Raw genomic sequence first — 20344 nt, forward strand, 5'->3', positions numbered from 1 at the left:
GTAGAAGACAACACTGTGTTTGATGAACCTGAACATGTTGAATATTATTTTTGAATGAAAGTAATGAATGAGCAAATCTAAAGACGAGAATCTTTGTGTATGCTTTTTGGTAATTCAGCACAGCCTACACTTTCAGTCCCGTTTTAAGAAATAATTTATATATATTTTTAAGATGTATTACAGAAGATGCTGTGTTTGGATGACTGAACAGGAAGTATAGGCAAGACCCTTTCCTTTTTTTTTTTTTTTAACATGTTTTAAAGTTTATGTGTCTGTTTTTCTTATCTGTGAAACCTGTAAATCTGTACATTTTCATTTGTGAAATTTCATTTGCATCATGAAATCATTGACATTCTTCTACTTCTGTTGCAGTGAATGCCAAGTTATGTGCATATAGCCACCTCTGATGAAATTAACTAATGCTGTGGTTTCCAGACTTGAATCAGTGCAGTAGATCAGTACTTGTTGGAGGGTGCAGCACTTACTCTGTCAACACAACCTATCACACCCATTGATCATCAGAAATATATCAGATACTGGTCCTCAAAGAGACTTATTCAGTTGCCCTACATCAATAAGCTTTATAGTAACAATTCACTTGTAAGCCGTTTAGTCAAAGAGATAGTTCAACTGTGCCACACTGTGGTGAAAATAGAGTATTACACCAAAACAAGCATCTGGTTTTAACACCACTGCCACTGGGATTTTTGCAGTTCCTAGAACATAACGTTCCTAGAACCCTTTTTTTCTCGTGTTCCGACTGGACCAATTTGGGGATTATTAAGTTCCTCTGACCGCAGTTCCTGTAACTCTTTCAGCTCCTACTTCAGGGCAGGGTCTTTCCCTTTTCTGCATCTTTTTAATATTGTATTAACTTCACTGTTTAGCATGCATTCTACTTTTGTAAACAGGTCTTAAGTTTATCTTTGCACTCTAAAGTTTGCTGTGTTGTGTTTTACTTTGATATAAATAAAATATTTAATAGAAAAGTGGGTTACTACAGTTATTTGTACATGCACACATGAAGGTAGGCCTACATGCTTGATTAAAAAGAGCAGCAGCAATTTAAATGGCTGTGGTATCATAACAAAATATTGTGGTGGTTAGATGGCTGTGTTATAATAAAAGATATTTTGTGTTCACACAGCCATCTAATCACACCTGTTGACATTCTTGTGAAGTTTTTGTGTTATCATCACAAAAGGTCTACACTGGCATTCAGACAATTTACCCCTCCTACCAGTTCCTATGGCCACTCTGCCAGTGCGAATGCAAATGGTAAAACCAGTTTTGGGGGTGAGTAGTTAGAACTGTTTAGAAGTGGACTGTTCCTAGAACTACGTTCCTGTAACTACTTGGTCGAATAGAGGCTTTTGTTATATTAAGTTTTTACACTAGACAGACCTGAGGTGTTTCAGAGACAACTAATTTAAAGCTATAGAGCGTAGTTTCTGTCCCCCCATGAGGAAGTAATAGCACGGTCGGCGCGTCCACGATACAAGCCTTCCGTTGCGCACCACCCCCTCCTCCTCCACACAGTTGCTAGTAGCCAAGGAGGACACGGAGCATTAAAAAAAACATGGACTCAGAAGAGGTAATTATCTTCACTTGAGCTTCTGTGCGCGACGACGCAATCTTCTGAACATAGCCATACTGAGAAATACAGAGAGAGTTGTGTGGAGCCGATAGTCTTTATCAGCTTTGTAGCAACTCATTTGGCAATGGCTTGAATGTAACGGACGTTCATTAACATCAAAAAGTTACACACTTAAGCTTTAACACCTCATCTCCGGTGTAAATATAGTCTGGAATACTTTGAAGAGAATACAGAGCAGAAAAATCAATACAGCTGAAGGCTATGTTAGGTGTTCCAGAGAGACTACAGGTCTCTGCAAGTTAAACTGAAATCTTAATGGCAACCATTACATCTACCCCTGAATGGGTATAGTTCATAACCAGGCTTGCTTTGTGAAATTAAGGAACCAATTTAAGAAAACAGTTTACTGTGTCTAGCTTGGAAAAATGCCCTATAGGTAAATCCAATATGACAAAGTACTGAAACCGTTTAATGAACAACACCCTTTTAATTAAATCCGCACTGTATTTATTGATCAAACAAAGCCGAAGAGTACTTTACAATAGACGGAGAAAAAACTTCAGACCTTAACATGCGAGGTAAAAAGTTGTGCGTGTTTATATTTAAAGTTAATAACAGTTAACATTATTGATGATGGTTTGTTAGCCGTTTTGAAGATGTCATGAGGCACACTACAGAGGTAAAGGTGCAACAGCATGTCTAGCAGTGGACTGTCCTGATCAATAACGGCTGCCGATTTTAGATCTTTCCCGGGAAACTTCCATTCTCTATCTGCTCGTCCCATTTGCCGACCTGCGGGAGATATCAGAGAAAATATTAGCCCCATCTGACAACAAACTAGTGTTCAAGCATCAGCAGAACTGTAGCTTTACATCGACAGTAGTAGTTTCATGTCAGTCCCTAGAACACAGCACCGACACAGATATGAGATGTCTAGGCCTTGGGAACAGAATGTGGCTTCAGATAGTCTCACAGCTGTTATCTGATGTCATGTACAAATTGCCTCATCAATTCAACAGCTGCAGCAGCTCTAAAAGAACCTCAATAATGAGACTACCTAGAGATAACTGACAAACAGTTAAATCACACAACAATGCAAAATAAATTACAGAGAAGCAAAACCACACACACACACACACACACACACACACACACACACACACACCTCAGAATATCAAGAAGCAGGAAAACAATGAGTGTCTCTGGGACACATTACCTAATCTTGTCTAGTCAGCACTAACAACATTCAGTGTGTGCGTCCAATGAAACTATTAGAAAGAAGTGTAGTGGTGCATTCCACTTTCATACACCTTCACATAAGGGTACTAGCTGTTATCCTATAACTTACCCAGCTCATGGGACAGAGGCTCTTGTAAACCCTCTGGTACCAATCACAGGGAGCCACATCCTGGTCTTTGGCTGACAGGGCCTTGTTGCACCTGTGGAAGTCTGGAGCAAAACACAACAGAAATGTGACACAATGTTCATACTAAAAACACCATAAAAAAAAGAAGCCACAGAGATCAAAAGGGGCAGTCAGTACCAGCATTAAAATGTCTGGACAGAACAAATTAACAACCAGAGATTGTTGTTTCGTTACATTTTATTAGCAAGATGATAAAGCTTCAATCCGAAGCGGAAAGTAATAACCATACCACTATGATGAAGCAGTTTTCATAAAACTGACTTTAGTTATAACCTTACACAATTATAAAAGACACCTCAGACAATTTAAGTTTTGTCCTAATAGAAAGAAACTGATTTGATTGGTGGGCTTGGAGCTCAAGCACAATATTATCACTTCTGTATTTTTTTTAAAAATCACCTTAAATAAAATTGGCCAATATTTTGTGTGGTGTTTGTGAAGTGAAGGCTGAGGAAGAACTGGCACAACACACCGCCTTATTCACCTCACCTTGGGAGGAAAGGGGAAGGTCCCCTCCTACTCAGGTGGGGTGCCTAACATGACAGGGCTAATACCTGAAACAACGTGGCTAATAACATCTGAACCAACCTGCATATCACAGTGCTGGGAGTATGAACTGAACTGTGACTTGTGTGTACCTATTTCTACCAATGTCATGTGGAGGTCATATTTTAATTTCAAGTGAAAATGTTCTTAGAAGTTAAACTATGCCTGATTTGTGCATTACCGTTAACTGCCAGCTATCTTGTGGGGAACCGAGTAAATTTGATGGTAGTTTCTACACAAGATTGTAAAACTGTATATAAAGATTTTAACAAAACCAAAAAGTTGCTGATGAATGCACATTTTAGTGGTGCACCTAAAAAAAAAATACCACGTTTGTGTGTGTGTAAGTGCTTTGACAGACATTTCATGCAGTTTGTTAAACTAACATTATGTTGCAGTATACACATCATGACAAGTTCAGGTATTTTCTCAGTGTCCTGTCCTTGGATGCTATGTCCGAACAGTTTTATCAACTTTTACCCCAGTCTTATAAACGACTAATCACAACAATATTGATCATGTTCTCACCAAGGTAGTTCTGGAAACAGTTGCGGGTCTGGTTGGTGTTGGGGAATCGGGCGTCAAAGGGAGCCGTCCTGTAGTTCTTGATCTTCTCATCAAAAGTGTCAGACATCTTTATGAGCTTCAATCACACGTCCGAACGATACTAAAACACACAGACACAGGGTGGATCAACTCACAGCTGGTGCAGCATTATAAAAACGTAAATGAACAGAGTTATCCCAGTGTTACTTCAGTATAATGCTCAATGTTATCTGGAGCTAAATATACCGTTGTGATCAATGTTAAATTTAGGTTAGCTTTGTTTACGCTTTACGCAATGCGAGTTCATTTATCAACTGTAACATTTATCAAATGTAACAAACACATATTGACACGGCCACATATCTTTGAATACAAGCTAGCATAGTTTGCATAGCTTGACAAAGTGTTGTCAGTTAGCTAGCTAATCTTAGCTGTTAGCTGGCTCGTTGCTAACATGTTAATATATCTAGCTAGATCTTGTTAGATAACACATTTGAGGACGCCTGGTTGTTCCGGGAGTTTGGTAAGTCAAAATATCAGAGAGCTTGAGCAATAGAAGCTTAAAATTTGTACAAAGCACACAAAGTTTAGCAGTTAACGACAGCTAACCTTGGGACAGTTCTTGATGTGTGTCCTCGGTGCGCTCCGGAAACATGCCCTCCTACGTCGACGCTCTAAGGATGCTGGGATATCGGCTGACGAGTGGGAGCATAGACTGTAATATATACACTCTATGAGTGGAAGTCATGGATGTACTATATTGCCTGACCAGTCCTCCAATCCAGACCAGCGCGCTGAAGTTTATATATTTCTAAAATATGTTTTATTCATTTTTATTGAGCTATAACAACTAGCCTGTCTCATTATAGAGGGATAAGTTTAGCTTACAAATCTAATGCAACAGAGACAAAATACACCAATCACAGTGGAATATTATGTTGCTTTATTGATATTTCCCACCTCAGCAGTAGGATGGATCGGCACAAAACTACAGTATGTTGGTGGTTTAATGAGAAGCAGTATCTACATGCTAATGTAGTCATTGTTAAAGGTGTATTATTTTGAAACAAATAAAGTAGGTTACCTAATCTTGGACGCAAAGCTTAAAGCAACACTCCACACACATTTTAGTACCAAATAGGCTTGTAGATTTGAAGGTGGCTGACAAAATTTAGAACTAATTTTAAATTTAGTATGGCTTCCTCTGAAGAGGACTGCTGTGGTCAGTTTGAATTTGTGTTGCTTACAATAAATCAATTTTTAAGTAGCCTACATATAACAACATTCATCTTTGGGCTTGGCTAAGGTATTTCGAGTAAAAATATATAAAGTCCTAGAAGTCACAAATCATTGCTAAAGTGTATCAGATTGTTGGCTCAAAGTCATTGACAGGAGTCCCCTCAGGCCACAAGAAAACACAGCGTTTAGGATGTAACCAGTTGAACGTAGAATTCATTTTAAAGTCCTTTGATTAAATATTTCTTTTTAATGTTTGACAAAGTCACTCATAGTAGGCCTATATTCTGTATTCTTCTGTTCCTTATGTATGATTGGCAAGGAGGCCAACTACAGTCAGACCTAATTTGTTGTATCAATATGATGCCGACTTATGATAATATCAAGCTAATGTTACAGCTATTGTACATGTTGTCCACATTTAACTTGAAGTAACCTGTTCTCTTCTCCCTCAGTGACACTTTGAATCAGTGGAGGAGCCTTCGAAATGGGAAAAGGGTTATCGACCCGTGTTGATGTCGTATTCGGTCAAGAAATGCAGATTTTGGAGGATCCATCCCCTGAACTGGGACACAGAGCCAGTCTCCTTTCTCTTTCCATCGCCATCTTCCTGTCAAAGAAAAGGTCAAAGATCGCAGGTGTCTCTGTTGCTCCCTTGAGCTTCCTGTCTCGCTGTGAGTGTTTCCTTCATCCTCTTTCCAGCAAAACTTCAAACTGGGCCCTCTGTATGTTTTGTGATCTGTTCTAATAAAAATCACAACGTTGTACAGGATTTAAATGGACACATTCTTGGGAATCTTATGTGGCTTTGAAACCCTGTTTGATGTAACTAAACTTTATTAGGATGAAACAGAGACCCCATATTTGTGTATAATCCAGACAGACCAAAATATAGATATCTAGATTGCTTTGTGGTGTATAATACAGTATGCAATATTCCCAATAAGACCTTACATTGTATATGTGTGTGTAAATTCACCCTTCTCTTGCTCTCTACCAATCTCTGCCTCTCTCTCTCACTTAGTCAGGATATAGGTGTTGTCCACTGCAAAGGAAGGAAATTCTGTCACTTAGAACAATGGGCCTGTTTCTCTATCTATAGACCCAGAGAGGCTGAGAGCCAGAGGGTGAGAGGACGCAGATCTTTTCCAGTTAGAGAGAAAAGAAAAAGAAAAAGGTATTTTAGTTAAGAGAACTTATTTGAACTAATGGATATTAGGAATTAGAGATGTATATGTAGATGTGTGTTAAGTTTAGGCCCTTTTGAAAATGGAATTTCGTCACGGGAAAAAGGAAACGTACAAGGTTATTAGATTATTTTGAGCTGCGTATTTGCATTTCGGTGGCGAAGAATCCTCATAACACACTATAGAAGGATCAGTAGTAACTGTGGGTAAGTGTATTCAAAATCTAACAACTAAAAGCATTGGGATTTCTTTCATGTACCGTTTTGATTTCATGGTTTGATTTTTTTAAATATTCACCAAAACATCTCTGAAGGATTAAAAACTGCTGTCTTTTCTGCGTAGAATGACAACGTAGATTTTAGGTGTGGACACACATGTCAAGACATAACAAGTAGTGTTGTTAGAAATCACACTTTAAATGGTGGTAGTTTTCCAGAGGACTACAATGATTTTGTTTAGGCCTCCAAATTCCACCTGTGAGGTGGAAAAAAGCAAGTGTGATCCTTAATTTTGATTGTAATTTACATAGAAATAATACTAAGAATAGGACAGACAGTGACCTTTGGAGTGGGTATTTCCCTGTCAGTGCAACAGCTGGACCTGAGTCCTACAAAAGATGCTTCCTGTTTGAGAATGGGAAATGCACGCTATAATTTTCAGGGGCTGATTGGGGTGTTTTGAGTTAATTGTTTGTTTGTTTTCACCATGTTGACAACCTGCTGTAGGTATCCTGTTGATATTTTTTAATGGTGACATCATGCCATTGTTATATTGTTTCAATCCTGGCATTGCTGACACACATTCCCCGCTGCAGTGTGGAGGTAGATTAAGCAGATTAGGGGAAAAGATACATTTATAGTATCTTGACATACTGCAGATTATTGAGTTAAAAACAACATATTTGTTCTCAATATCTGCATGTCTATGCTCTCCCTCTGTCAGATGGAGGGGTCTGGCAGTCCTCGCTTCAGAAAGCTTCATTTCCCAGTGGGTCTGTGGATCAACTCGCCCAGGAAACACTTTGCCAAACTAGGGGGTCGCTGGCCCAGCGCTATCTCTGTCAAGTTAGTCTGAAGTTCTCTTAAACTCACTTTTTTATCTCCTGTTTTGCTTCTAAGTCATGTATAATTGTTCTCTTGTAATGCAACTTTCATGTCAGTTATTGTTTAGTTAGAATTAAGTGCCTGATTGTTGAATGAATAGTTCATGTATTTATGTCATCTTATCTTACTTCCACTGTCATTGGTATCCTTTCAACCCTGTAACCCTTCCCTCTTTTATTTTAGTCCTTGTTGTTTGTCTGTGTTTGGTCAGTCATAATTCACAGCTGACTGGTCCCTTCCTTTCTCCTTCCTCTCTCTTCCATCTGTCTTCCCCTCCTCTGTTGTTCCCAGGTCGACCACCAGCTCTGACGCAGCCTCCCTCCACGAGGCCCCCTCTGCTCCTTCCTCTTCCCTTTCTATCTCCACCCCCTCGCTGGCTTCCCCTACCCCATCCCCATCTCCTTCCCCGGCCTTCCTCAGGCCGCGGCCTGCTGGGACCCAGTCCCGCACAAAACGCCTTTCCCATCTCTTCCTGCGAGGGCGCTCTAACAGCGACAGGGACCGAGCGGTGGGGGAGAGGGAGAGAGAGGTTTGGGCTCATTCAGCTGCCCCCTCCTCCCACCACTACTTGCCCCCTGCCTCTTCCTCTGCCCCGGGCCTGATCAAGATCTATGGGGATGCCCTCTCTAGTGGGGCCAACTATCGCTCCCTGCTGGCCAACATTCACTCTACAGCCAGACAGCTCATTGCCCAGGTCATCACCCGGTACACTGAGAGGGAGAGGGAGGAGACAGATGACGCAGGTATGAGAGAGGGAAATGTTCTCTCATTTGGACCTCTGCTGCGACCCATTACTGGGAATTGTTTGCTCAAATATTTAAACCAATTGGGAATGACTTAATATAAACATAAACAGCGGTGTTATGGAAAAATAATTACCCCCCTTTCCTCCTCCCTTTCTCCATTACCTTCTAGTTCTCCAGAAACACAGCCCAGAGGACTTCCTGTTGTGTGATGTCATTGGAAAGCCCATCAAGCAGCCAGATGGAGCTATCAAATGGGAGACAGAGTGCCGGAGAAGCGTTGCCCCATGGGAATGTCCCTTGTTGTTAGTGGACATGTGGCGGCCTAAGGACGGATTTGAGCGGCGCTTTGAAATCCAAAGAAAGGAAGACTATGAGAGAGAAGAGAGGGAGAGGGAGAAGGAGCGTGAGAGGGAGGGAGAGAACTATCAAGGTATGTGTAAGACTCAACAGGCAGGTCTCTTTATACACGACACAGGGTCAGACTGACCGATCCTCTGGTTGTCTGGGCAACAGGTGTGCGCTGGCGGCGGAGCAGGATGTCATCAGGAGGCGGACCAGAGGAGAGCGAGCGTGGTCACCGTGGAAGAAACTCAGAGCTCAGGAGGAGCATCAGTGACATGAACCTGAGTCTGCGGCGTCGGCAAGGCAACCACGTCAGCAAACAACCTAACAACAACGGAGGAGTGCAGGATAGGAAGAACATTGTGAGCATGATCAACCCACAGCACGGAGAGGTAGAGAAGCTGATGTGGTGAGGAAAAAACATAATCAATCATGCATGTGGCGTTCTAACAATCATGTCTTAACCCACTTTTTCTTCAGATTAGAGCTTCAAAAGCTGAAATAAAGGTTGGATGGACGAACCAGTCTGCAGAGGACGAGAAAGATTACTCCAGCTGTGACCTGGAAGTGATGTCACAAAGTTTGATCCTTCCACCCACAGACCGGCCCTACTTCCTGTTGCTGCAGGGTTACGATCAGAGCAAGGCAAGACACGCTGACAGATGATATCTCACGGACACAAAACACTCACAAACAACACCCACACACACGTACACTAAGTAAACACAGGCACACAGACACTTACAGTGGGGCAAAAAAGTATTTACTCAGCCACCAATTGTGCAAGTTCTCCCACTTAAAAAGATGAGAGAGGCTTGCAATTTTCATCATAGGTACACTTCAACTATGAGAGACAAAATGAGAAAAAAAAATCCAGAAAATCACATTGTAGGATTTTTAATGAATTTATTTGCAAATTCCTCGGGAAAATAAGTATTTGGTCACCTACAAACAAGCAAGATTTCTGGCTCTCACAGACCTGTAACTTCTTCTTTAAGAGGCTCCTCTGTCCTCCACTCGTTACCTGTATTAATGGCACCTGTTTGAACTTGTTATCAGTATAAAAGACACCTGTCCACAACCTCAAACAGTCACACTCCAAACTCCACTATGGCCAAGACCAAAGAGCTGTCAAAGGACACCAGAAACAAAATTGTAGACTTGCACCAGGCTGGGAAGACTGACTATGCAATAGGTAAGCAGCTTGGTGTGAAGAAATCAACTGTAGGAGAAATTATAAGGAAATGGAAGACATACAAGACCACTAATAATCTCCCTCGATCCGGGGCTCCACGCAAGATCTCACCCTGTGGGGTCAAAATGATAACAAGAACGGTGAGCAAAACTCTCAGAACCACACAGGGGGACCTAATGAATGACCTGCAGAGAGCTGGGACCAAAGTAACAAAGGCTACCATCAGGAACACACTACGCCGCCAGGGACTCAAATCCTGCAGTGCCAGACGTGTCCCCCTGCTTAAGCCAGTACATGTCCAGGCCCGTCTGGAGTTTGCTAGAGAGCATTTGGATGATCCAGAAGAGGATTGGGAGAATGTCATATGGTCAGATGAAACCAAAATAGAACTTTTTGGTAAAAACTCAACTCGTCGTGTTTGGAGGGGAAAAAATGCTGAGGTGCATCCAAAGAACACCATACCTACTGTGAAGCATGGGGGTGGAAACATCATGCTTTGGGGCTGTTTTTCTGCAAAGGGACCAGGACGACTGATCCGTGTAAACGAAAGAATGAATGGGGCCATGTATCGTGAGATTTTGAGTGAAAACCTCCTTCCATCAGCAAGGGCATTGAAGATGAAACGTAGCTGGGGTCTTTCAGCATGACAATGATCCCAAACACACCGCCTGGGCAACGAAGGAGTGGCTTCGTAAGAAGCATTTCAAGGTCCTGGAGTGGCCTAGCCAGTCTCCAGATCTCAACCCCATAGAAAATCTTTGGAGGGAGTTGAAAGTCCGTGTTGCCCAGCGACAGCCCCAAAACATCACTGCTCTAGAGGAGATCTGCAAGGAGGAATGGGCCAAAATACCAGCAACAGTGTGTGAAAACCTTGTGAAGACTTACAGAAAACGTTTGACCTCTGTCATTGCCAACAAAGGGTATATAACAAAGTATTGAGATGAACTTTTGTTATTGACCAAATACTTATTTTCCACCATAATTTGCAAATAAATTCCTACAATGTGATTTTCTGGATTTTTTTTTCTCATTTTGTCTCTCATAGTTGAAGTGTACCTATGATGAAAATTACAGGCCTCTCTCATCTTTTTAAGTGGGAGAACTTGCACAATTGGTGGCTGACTAAATACTTTTTTGCCCCACTGTATGTTGTATACTTTATAGCAAGGTGCATATACACTCATGTGCACATATGCAAACTAACAGACATTTTTATAGAGGATTTGTGCAGATGTACACGCGTGCACACACCCAGTACATGACATCATACCTGCATGTCTGTAATCGCCACATACCATCAGGATTTCCATCCCTCTACAAGCCTCTCCCATTCAGCGTACTGCACAAAACAGCCTCAGAGCAACACAATGCCTCAACAATTTATCCACCGAACGCATAAAACCCCTCTGTGTACATCACACAGGTCTCCATTGTAGCAAACTGTGACACACTTCATACCTTATCAACCGCCTACTGTTCAACTTAACATCTCTAAGATGGACAAGATTGATATAAACCATAGCACTTAAAAGATAACAGACCTCCCTGACTTTCTTCTGCTCTCCACTTTGTGTTTTGTTTAGGATTTTGTTTTGTACATCATGGCGGGACATACGCATGTGTTTGGAAGAAAGCCCACAATAAGGGAGAGAGAGAAGGATAGAGAGAGGGAGAGGAAGGGGAAGAGGCCTCTGAAGGTGGACACGTTCCTCTCTGCTCATGACCTCTTGGCCAGACACTTATTGGTCAGGAGAGACTCAGCTGTTCCCGAGACGCCCAACAGACAGGGTACTAACAGTCACTGACTCATATCATACTTAGATCCATGGTGCACCTGCTGTTTACTTAAATCTAATTTTATTTTATTGTAGCTCTGATGCGGCCCTTCAGAGGAGGCGCAGTCACACACAATGGGGTGGCCCTTTACAGGGAGACGGTCCTTAAGCCTGGGGATGTGATTGGCTTGGGGAACCACTTCCTTTTCCTGTACCGTGACCCACGTGTGACTCCAGCTCCACCGCTGGCATTGACCCTGCCATGGCAGGTGGATGCCTCCACCACCTGCTGCCCCTCAGGGTTGGTGGACAGACAGGAAGCTCTGAGGCACTACCTGGGGTCTACAGAGGCAGTTCTGAAGTTTCATCCCCGTCACGCAGATGCTCTGTTACAGGTGAGACAGGCAGATAAAGAAGCTCTTACTAACTATCCATTTATCTGGTATCATAGAGAAATGGCCCTTTTGATATGCAATTACATATTTATCCCTTTTTCTCTTAGGAGATTATCTCCAAAAATTCCTCCCCAGACTCTGGAGGCGGACCTTTAGCTCCTGCTTATCTCCTCTCAATCATGATAGATCATGCCTCCAAACACCTGGATCCCGCGCTCACACCACAGATATTACTCAAGTCAGCAAATCTAATTAAAGAAATTGTCTGGGTAAGTAAAAAACAACAACAGCCCAATATCTAAAATAAAAAAAATGATATGTGGAGTGTCCTGGTGGCCTGGGATTAATGGTGCCAAGCATGAGCCGCAACAATGACAACAACCATGGACCTTTGTTGCATGTCATTTCTCATCTCCCCCCCCTTTCTGGTCATCTACTGTTAGCTCTGTGAGGCATAAAATGTCCAATAAATACAAGAAAAACCTACTTAGGAACAGTGGTGCATTGGCATGTTAACATGCTTATAATTACAATGCTAACATGCTAAGAACATATAATGTTTGCCATTTTTACTATCTTAGTTTAATGTGTTAGCATGCTAACATTTGGTAATTAACACTTACAATTAATTAACACAGTACAGCTGAGGCTAATGGGAATGTCATTTGTTTTGCAGGTATTTGGTTATAAACAAAAGTGTTGTACAGATTATAATTTTGACCTGATGATGGTGCTAGATTAAAGATCAGAAGTTCACCAAAGTTATTACAATTCAACCCTAATGGGGTAATAGATGTCTGAAACAAATTGTATGGCAATCCATCTAATAATTATCAACACAATTTAGTAAAAGACAAAAATGTCAACTTGCTGGTGGTGCCAGAGAAAAAGTCAGGGAATCAACATAGTCAGTATAGGATTTCTGGGAACCATGAATGTCACTCTATTTAATAGTTAGAGATATTTAAGTCTGGAGCAAAAGAGTGAATCGACTGACATTACCATCCATAGAGCCATGCCTTACATATAAAATGTGCCTCATGTTATTAAGTAAAATAATAAAATATCTCAGAGGTTTAGTGGTGGTTCATCTGAAGCATGAACCTTTTCTGGGAATGTATTTCATGACAATATGGCCACGTCCTTACTTCAAACATTTACTGTAGGCAGAAAAACATCAGTTAGGCAGATTGAGATATTCAGTCAGACAGAAAAACCAGCAGTCAGACATGTGCCCTTCATTGTGGCCTGCTACATTGTCGACAGGAGCGAGGATGAGCTGATGTCACTGCCCTCCTGTTGGAAAATGTGCTGTAATTGTCCTGGCTGCAGGGCTAGACCCCGCTCCCCCTCCTCCTCCCCACACTAACCCGAGATGTCTGTTCTCTTCTGTCTCCAACTCTCTTTACAGGACAACATTAAGGAATTTGGGGATAAGCATCCCACGCAAAAGTAAGAACATTTTTGTTCTACTTCATATTTCCTCTGTTCAGAGATCTACTGCTGAGTGATTCATGATACATTTGTGCTTGTGCTGTTATGTCTTTGGTACATTTTTGTGGTATGATGAAAGCATTATAACAAGACGATGTTGAAAAAAGGTTTAAATATAGTTAAGCAATAATAACAGTCTATTTTTACTCACAGTATGGTGTGTTTCTCTTTTAAAGCATGAAGAAAATACTGACAGGAGAATGTTCACAAATATTTTACAGCTAACATAACTTTGGCATTACATAAATGTGTCCAGTTCCACAGAGCAAGAAGGTGAGATAAGCACGCCGAATGTCCAGAAACTGTCCTTTGATCTTCGACCCCTGATGTTCTGGATGTCAAATGCCACAGAGCTCCTTAACTTCTTTCAGGTCAAAGTAGAAGCCATGGAGAAAGAGTGGGAGTTTGAAGGTGAGAGTGATTTGAAAAGACTGGAAATTACTGATTCAAGTAAAAAAATTAAAAAAAGTCTTTAGAAGCTACGACCGTTTAATGAAATAAATTAGAAATTAAAGTGGGCATAAAATCTTTAATTCATCTTACTGATCTTTTCTTTAAAGCTCCGGGGGACCCAGTTTTGACGGCTGACATGGACACCTGCTCAGAAGCTCTGGCGCAGCTGGATGACGTCATTATGCACACTTTCCAACAGTGTGTGTATCACCTCACCAAGGTACAGTATAAAAGTATGCTACTTTTCTAAATGTCGCTATACTGTTTTAGCAGTTAGCATACAAAAATAGTCAACAACGTTATTGCTTTGTATGTGTGACGCCAGGAATATTTTGGAATACCACTTTGAATTAAACTTCACAAAGCGACAAGCAAAATGTCTTTCTGAAGACTTAATACATATTTTTTTGTTTTCCAAGATGTTTCTGGAGCTGTCTCACCATGGCCATCCCCAACAACACCCACAATTTATTTTAATTCTTTCCAGCTGTGAGCAGCTCTTCCATTCTCTTTGTGCTTTGCATTCTGGGTGAATAGTGTGCATCAACAGCACACATGCAAATTGACTGTAGTCAGTAAAGTTATTTCAGTATACTTTATTTTGTAATTTATCCAGTGTAAACACACTACATACTAATAAAAAACTGATTTTATTGTGTTAACTTACTAGCATTTGCTAATTAGCACTAAACACTCTAAGTACAGCTGAGGCTGATGGAAATTGAAAGTTTAAGTTTTGCAGGTATTTGGTCATAAATGACAAATTTGAACATTTGACCTGATGATAGCACCAACAAAAAAAGTCAGGGGAACACCAAAGTTATTAGAATCTATCCAGAGGTGGATGTGAATATCTGCACCAAATTTCAAGAAAATCCATCAAATAGCAGTTGAGACATTTTAATCATAACTACAAATGTCCAAAACATAATCCATCCAATATTTGTTGGAATATTTTAATGTGGACCAAAATGGTGGACAGACCAACAGACAACTCTCCACCTTCCTCTCTATCATCTTCATTTTAACCCATCCCTATTGAATCTGTCCCCTCCCTGCCAACAAATTAACTCAAGTTTCTGTCCTTTCTGTCCACAAAGACCCTGTACTCACTCCTCCCAGCGCTACTGGACAGCAACCCATTCTCCAGCGAAGAGAAGGAGAAGGAGAAGGATGGAGCTCAGAGTGCAGAGGGAGAAGAGAAAGGAGGAGGGGAAGTAGAGGTGGATGACGTGTCCACCTTACCGCCCAAAGTTGCCGGGCTGGTGGAAGTGTATCGCTGTACTCTGATGCTATCGCGCGAGGCGTGTCTGTCCCCGCCGCTCACCTCCCAAACCTTTGGCTACCTCTTTTTCTTCACCAACACCTCCCTGCTCAATACTTTGTTGGAGAGAGGTGAGAGGTCACAGGTTTAAGTGAGCCTAAGTAACTTTTGCTGAACAGCAGCCACTGTGGCCACAAGTGACAATTAGGACATAATGTTAAAGGAGCTCAAGTAGAGAAGAGTCACAAAGTTTGTGACAATGATCAGTTATACCGCAATATTTAGTTTCAAACAATAATACCAGACTAAGGAAGGTTGTAGCAGTAAAACCCCTGAGTGTAATAAATTGAGCAGTGGTGTCTTTTATTGTTTATTATTATTAGAACTTGTTATTTCTTCTTTCCAAAGTTAGATAGTCTCACTTTAAAATCAGAGCTGCTCTTTAAGTGCTCTCTTTAATAATAGAATTGGTTCTGTTCTCTCTCTCTCTCTCTCTCTCTCTCTCTCTCTCTCTCTAGATGGACTGTTTTCATGGTCCAGAGCGGTCCAGATCCGTACAAACTTGGACCTGGTTCTGGACTGGCTACAGGGGGCGGGATTAGGAGACATAGCCTCTGAGTTTATGAAGAAACTGTCAGTCACAGTCAACTTCCTGTGTATTCCCAAGACTCGACTTATCCAGGTAACACAGCTACATGTGTAGGAAGCCTTCTCAGTCCTAGCCCAAGATTATTAACTGTCTTACTGATTGACTATTAACCTCTCTTACTGATTGACTATTAACCTCTCGTCTATCAGTCATCCTGGACCAGTCTACTGGAGGACCATGTCTTGTTAAGCCCTTCCCAGTTGCACCACCTGCTCACCCATTACAAGCTGGGTCCAACCAGAGCCCCACCAGCATCCTGGGCCCCTCTGCCAGGCACAGAGCTGAGTGGAGGTAAATAAAACTAACAGAGATAAGAATCCACCCAGGAAAATTATCTGTTAAGTCAATTCTTTCTTTTGCTTTTCTCATCTTTTAGACATCTTTGAGAGCTTCCTGGACCATCCTCCTCTAATCCTGCCAAATGAGACTCCACGCCTCGACCTCTCCCAGCCAATCCCGAGCCCTGAGCTCCAAAAGGAAGTGACATGTCTCCGCACCTTCTTGTGGGGACTCGACCAGGATGAGCTCCCCGCCAATCAGAGGACTCGGCTTTAAGGAAGCCCATATTTGTCTCTCCATGAATGTCTCAGAAGTGAAAAGGAAATCACCAGAAACAGCTAACTGCACACCACAAAAAAAAATGCAAACTGGACATGTTTTCTGCATTTTGTTGCCTGGTTGTTGTTTTTTCATGACAGTTCCATATCAATTCATTTATCCATTTAGATATTTTCAAGTAAAAGAAATGTATTGGGTTTGGTATGCCTTTATAGGTTTTACAAAGCAGGGAGTAAAACCTCATGTCTGTTGGGCCATGCAGTGTTATGCTTTACGTGACTGTTTTACTTGGCTTCCATGTATGTTTTTAAACTACTTGTTTTTAATAAAACGCTGAATTCTAGTCTAAAAGCCCTACAGTTTCCGTGTGATCTTTGACAAGCTTGTTTCCCACAGCATGGCCCCTTGGGCTTGGCAATCGCCTACACTTCCACACCAAAGGAATATTCCACAAGGTGGCGATGCAGGACTCATTCCCCTTTGACGTTAAATGATGAGTCTGCAGGTAGAATTGCTTGACTAAGGAGGCGATCAAACATCTACATTATCGTCTGCTCCAAAGGCACACTCTCATTTCCTGTAATCATGGTAGCATTTTACGAAGGGGTCATGACTCAAGAAAGCAAATGAGGCTGACGACCACACACAAAGATTACCTTTACCAAGGTAAGCTGTCGTAAAGGTCAAAGCCAGTGACTTAAGAGCAGGGGAGATTTTCATTTCCCTTTGTTGATGTGACACACACAAGTGGTCGGATTGGTAGGGTTTCACATTTCATTAATGTGGTACAATCCTATGGCCCTATTAAAGTGCAGCTCATTAAGCATAAATCAGCAAGTGGCTGTAATGAGCAGGCAGCAGACAGGTGATATCATCAACAGGAGTGAGTAACAGCTTAACTTGAACTGTCACAATTTGGTAATATCCAGTAAATTTCATTGTCTAGTCAGGCAGACCTCTTGAGAAAACAGTTCACCGCTTTCTTTGTTTTGAGAGTGAAGCTCTATGACGTCTCCACAAACTTATCACGCTCCTCCTTTTGGCGCCCGACCAAATGGCTTCCTTTTTTCCTGTCAGCCTCTCAGATGAATTCCTTTACGGTAAAAAGCTTTAACAAAAAAACACATCAGTCCCGTGAGAGACCCCCTGCTTACATCATAACTGTTGCCTCCGGTTCTGTCTCCCCAATTTCTTACAGCGCTGACATCAAAAACATGCCACTGAGAAAGACCGGTTATAGATTATGAATCATAAGAAGAGGCTCTCTGTGGTCACATTTATCAATTAGGGGATTGTAATCACTCTCATTTGAAATTCAATGTGGTGTATGAGTGAGAGTGAGACTTTGTTTGTGTGCTAATTTCAACTTTCCAGTAATGTCAAACAGATGTAGCTGATGTCTGTAGCTTTATAATTAACCACAGATGGAGTTCAGACTGGTATAGGTCCATGGTGATTGTGTGATATTACGGTAGTCTGTGATACAATACGGTGACCAATGTCTGAGTACTATCAAGTAACGTGTAAGGTTTAGTAAGCATGTGACACACACACACACACACACACACAGTTTTCTGTGATCTCAATCACTGACACAGACAAAATGTCATACACACTTTCACCCAGAATTGCGTAGTCATATACAGTACACACACAATACTCTTTCTCTGTCTCTCTGCACACACACACACACACACACACGCACGCACGCACATGCGCATGCACGTGCGCACGCACGCACGCACGCACGCACACACACACACACACACACACACACACACACACACACACTAAGTAGACTTCTTCACCCAGGTGCAGACTCCCACACCTGTTGTAGCAGCTCTCTGTAATTAGCTCAACACAATTATCATTGGTGGATGGAAGGGAGGGGAGGGTGAAGACAATGGGGCAGTTATTCTCTCCCTATCATCTCCTTCTCTCTCCCTGCTGTCGAGTAATGAAAGATTCTTCCCTTCTTCAAAGAGACGGAGTTTCCTACAAAACAGCTGAGTCAGAGGAGAAAAGAGAGAAGGATGAAAAGAAAAGGAGAACAGTAGGGAGGCGAGCGTGGTAATGCAATGCTGCTGGTGTGAGGCCCAGTGGACCACAGTGATTGTGCTCATTGTTGTTACACACAGGAGTCATTTTCAGGAACCAGAAAGGGCCCATGGCTCTCACACTAACAGCTACAACCTGGAACGGCCTCATTATCTATTTGTTATCTGGTAACACTTTACCTGAGCTGTACGTCATCGTAAAGCCTGAAGTATAAGGAGGTTTTTCAAGTCGTACGTCACGGGAAAGGGCAGAATACCATGACTGTAGGGCCACTGATGGAGGTTGTGAGACATGTTTTATCAGGAAATCAGAGGGGAAAGTGTGAGCATTTATGTCCAACAGAGACATCGATACCAAATATTACGGAATCTGGTTTCTTATACCAGCGGAGACCTGCATTGTGGGGGACAATATTACTTTTACAAGTCTGGCTCCTAAGAAATTAAGCTACATTTCTTATTTTGGGTCTCAGATTAAAAATATTGAAGGACCAGGCTGCATGAGACACAGTCACCAAGTCAGCTCTAGTCTACTCCACAGCACTGTGGAGTAAGGTCTGGCAATGCGAGACTTGCTCTTGTCTGAAACAAAGTAAGAGTGGAATATTGTGAAAGAGTGGCATTGAGCTAAGTCCTGTGTTAAGACCAGGAAGGAAACAAGGGAGCAGGGAAATCACTGTTAGGTCAGAGACTGACAAAAAGACAGACTGGGGGTGGAGGAATCTGCGAGATGTTTGAGACTAGTGGTGAAAAGGTCAGAGGTGCTGGTAGGGAAATCAGTTAGATGCAGACAGACGACAGACTGTGACTGAGTTTGGAGATGGGGAGACTCATGGATGAAATGGACAGCAGGGCCTCAGTGAGATGACTAAAAGGCCGAAAGAAAAGCCTTGGTCCTCCTCAAGGGACAGATCTGTTTTCCTGGTTACGTCACCCGAATGTGAAATGCAAACATAAACACACAAACTTTTTTTTTTGGTGCACACGTGCATGCACCTACACACAAATGCACACAGGCACACGCAGGGATATAAAAGAACCCCTGTGAGGTCAGATCCACCAGGCTGAGGCTGTTCACTGTTACTAGCCAGCTAAGCCTCACAGTCTCACTGGCAGCTACAACCACCACCACCAACCACTGTACCCTGCCTTGCCCTGCCCTGCCCTGCCCCGGCCTTCTCTCCACTGGCGGCTGTCTGTCCTGGCCTGCTGCTGCTGGTTCTGCAGGGCAGCAGAGCGTTTATGTGTGTGTGCTTTTCAATTTGGGACAGGGCCAGTGCCACCAATTTGGAACTGCTGGGCTTTTCCTCTTTTCCAAAATGCCCTCATCTACCTTTTCCCTCCTTTCTTCCCGTTTTTCTCTCTCTCGTTTCTCGCTCAGTATGTTTCTCTCGGGCCGGGGGGCCTGTGGGTAGGGGCCTTATTCCATCAGCCTGGGGCTTCTGTCAGAGGCTTGTTCCATTTTGCGTCATGGTGTTGACTGAGCGGACCCCACACTTAACTCCCATAGAGCTATGGGGTTGGGCGGCAGGGCAGCCGGCGCGGGCTAACGCGGCCCCGTGTTCAGCGTGGTAATCTGATGGCCATGTTTATTTTATGCTGCTCTCCTTTGATGGAGCAGAAAAAGTCTTTGGGCTTTTTGTTTCAGCACTTTCACTGCCAGGTCAGAGGTGCTCGCCGTGGTTACGCTCAGGAAGAATAATATTTGCCCTTATATTCGTTCCAAACAGGCTTTTTTCCATATTAGTGTCAGGGATACTCTCTGGGTTTCTGCC

General features: G+C 42.4%; 2 protein-coding genes and 1 long non-coding RNA gene across 6 annotated transcripts; 1 reads left to right on the forward strand and 2 right to left on the reverse strand.

Annotated features, from left to right (window-relative positions):
* Positions 1-2064: 2064 nt before the first annotated feature.
* On the reverse strand, positions 2065-4835 carry cox6b2 (cytochrome c oxidase subunit 6B2). The gene is made up of 4 exons (XM_078252753.1): positions 4725-4835; positions 4098-4236; positions 2946-3046; positions 2065-2389 (listed from the first exon to the last, which is right to left on the reverse strand). The coding sequence occupies exons 2-4, from the start codon at positions 4201-4203 to the stop codon at positions 2336-2338; spliced, it is 261 nt and encodes an 86-aa protein (XP_078108879.1). The 5' UTR covers positions 4204-4236; positions 4725-4835; the 3' UTR covers positions 2065-2335.
* A 1132-nt stretch (positions 4836-5967) lies between these two features.
* LOC144519542 (uncharacterized) lies at positions 5968-9286 on the reverse strand. The gene is made up of 4 exons (XR_013502118.1): positions 9199-9286; positions 8875-9053; positions 8550-8755; positions 5968-6095 (listed from the first exon to the last, which is right to left on the reverse strand). It is a non-coding gene; the product is annotated as an uncharacterized LOC144519542 (long non-coding RNA).
* On the forward strand, positions 6463-16864 carry rasip1 (Ras interacting protein 1). 4 transcript variants are annotated; one of them, XM_078252673.1, is made up of 16 exons: positions 6463-6744; positions 7481-7602; positions 7933-8384; positions 8557-8817; positions 8901-9121; positions 9210-9374; positions 11508-11712; positions 11796-12094; positions 12202-12363; positions 13506-13546; positions 13845-13999; positions 14149-14261; positions 15142-15436; positions 15824-15987; positions 16104-16245; positions 16331-16864. In XM_078252673.1, the coding sequence occupies exons 2-16, from the start codon at positions 7481-7483 to the stop codon at positions 16507-16509; spliced, it is 2976 nt and encodes a 991-aa protein (XP_078108799.1). In that variant the 5' UTR covers positions 6463-6744; the 3' UTR covers positions 16510-16864. The 4 variants fall into 4 exon arrangements, with proteins under 4 accessions (XP_078108799.1, XP_078108800.1, XP_078108798.1 ...); XM_078252674.1 differs by having other exon boundaries at positions 6471-6528; XM_078252672.1 differs by lacking the exon at positions 6463-6744 and having other exon boundaries at positions 7463-7602.
* The last annotated feature ends 3480 nt before the right edge of the window (positions 16865-20344 follow it).

Source organism: Sander vitreus, chromosome 6 (genome assembly GCF_031162955.1).
Source record: "Sander vitreus isolate 19-12246 chromosome 6, sanVit1, whole genome shotgun sequence".
In the NCBI taxonomy this organism is placed as follows: Eukaryota; Metazoa; Chordata; class Actinopteri; order Perciformes; family Percidae; genus Sander; species Sander vitreus.

Excerpts from the sequence above, each read along its gene's own strand:
- cox6b2 (XM_078252753.1), bottom strand. The coding sequence starts at position 4,203 with ATGTCTGACACTTTTGATGAGAAGATCAAGAACTACAGGACGGCTCCC. Across the intron at positions 3,047-4,097 it reads CTGTTTCCAGAACTACCTTG|ACTTCCACAGGTGCAACAAG; the intron begins GTGAGAACATGA and ends GTTTTGCTCCAG. Across the intron at positions 2,390-2,945 it reads GCCTCTGTCCCATGAGCTGG|GTCGGCAAATGGGACGAGCA; the intron begins GTAAGTTATAGG and ends TATCTCCCGCAG.
- rasip1 (XM_078252672.1), top strand. The coding sequence starts at position 7,463 with ATGCTCTCCCTCTGTCAGATGGAGGGGTCTGGCAGTCCTCGCTTCAGA. Across the intron at positions 8,385-8,556 it reads GGAGGAGACAGATGACGCAG|TTCTCCAGAAACACAGCCCA; the intron begins GTATGAGAGAGG and ends ATTACCTTCTAG. Across the intron at positions 14,262-15,141 it reads GTGTGTATCACCTCACCAAG|ACCCTGTACTCACTCCTCCC; the intron begins GTACAGTATAAA and ends CTGTCCACAAAG.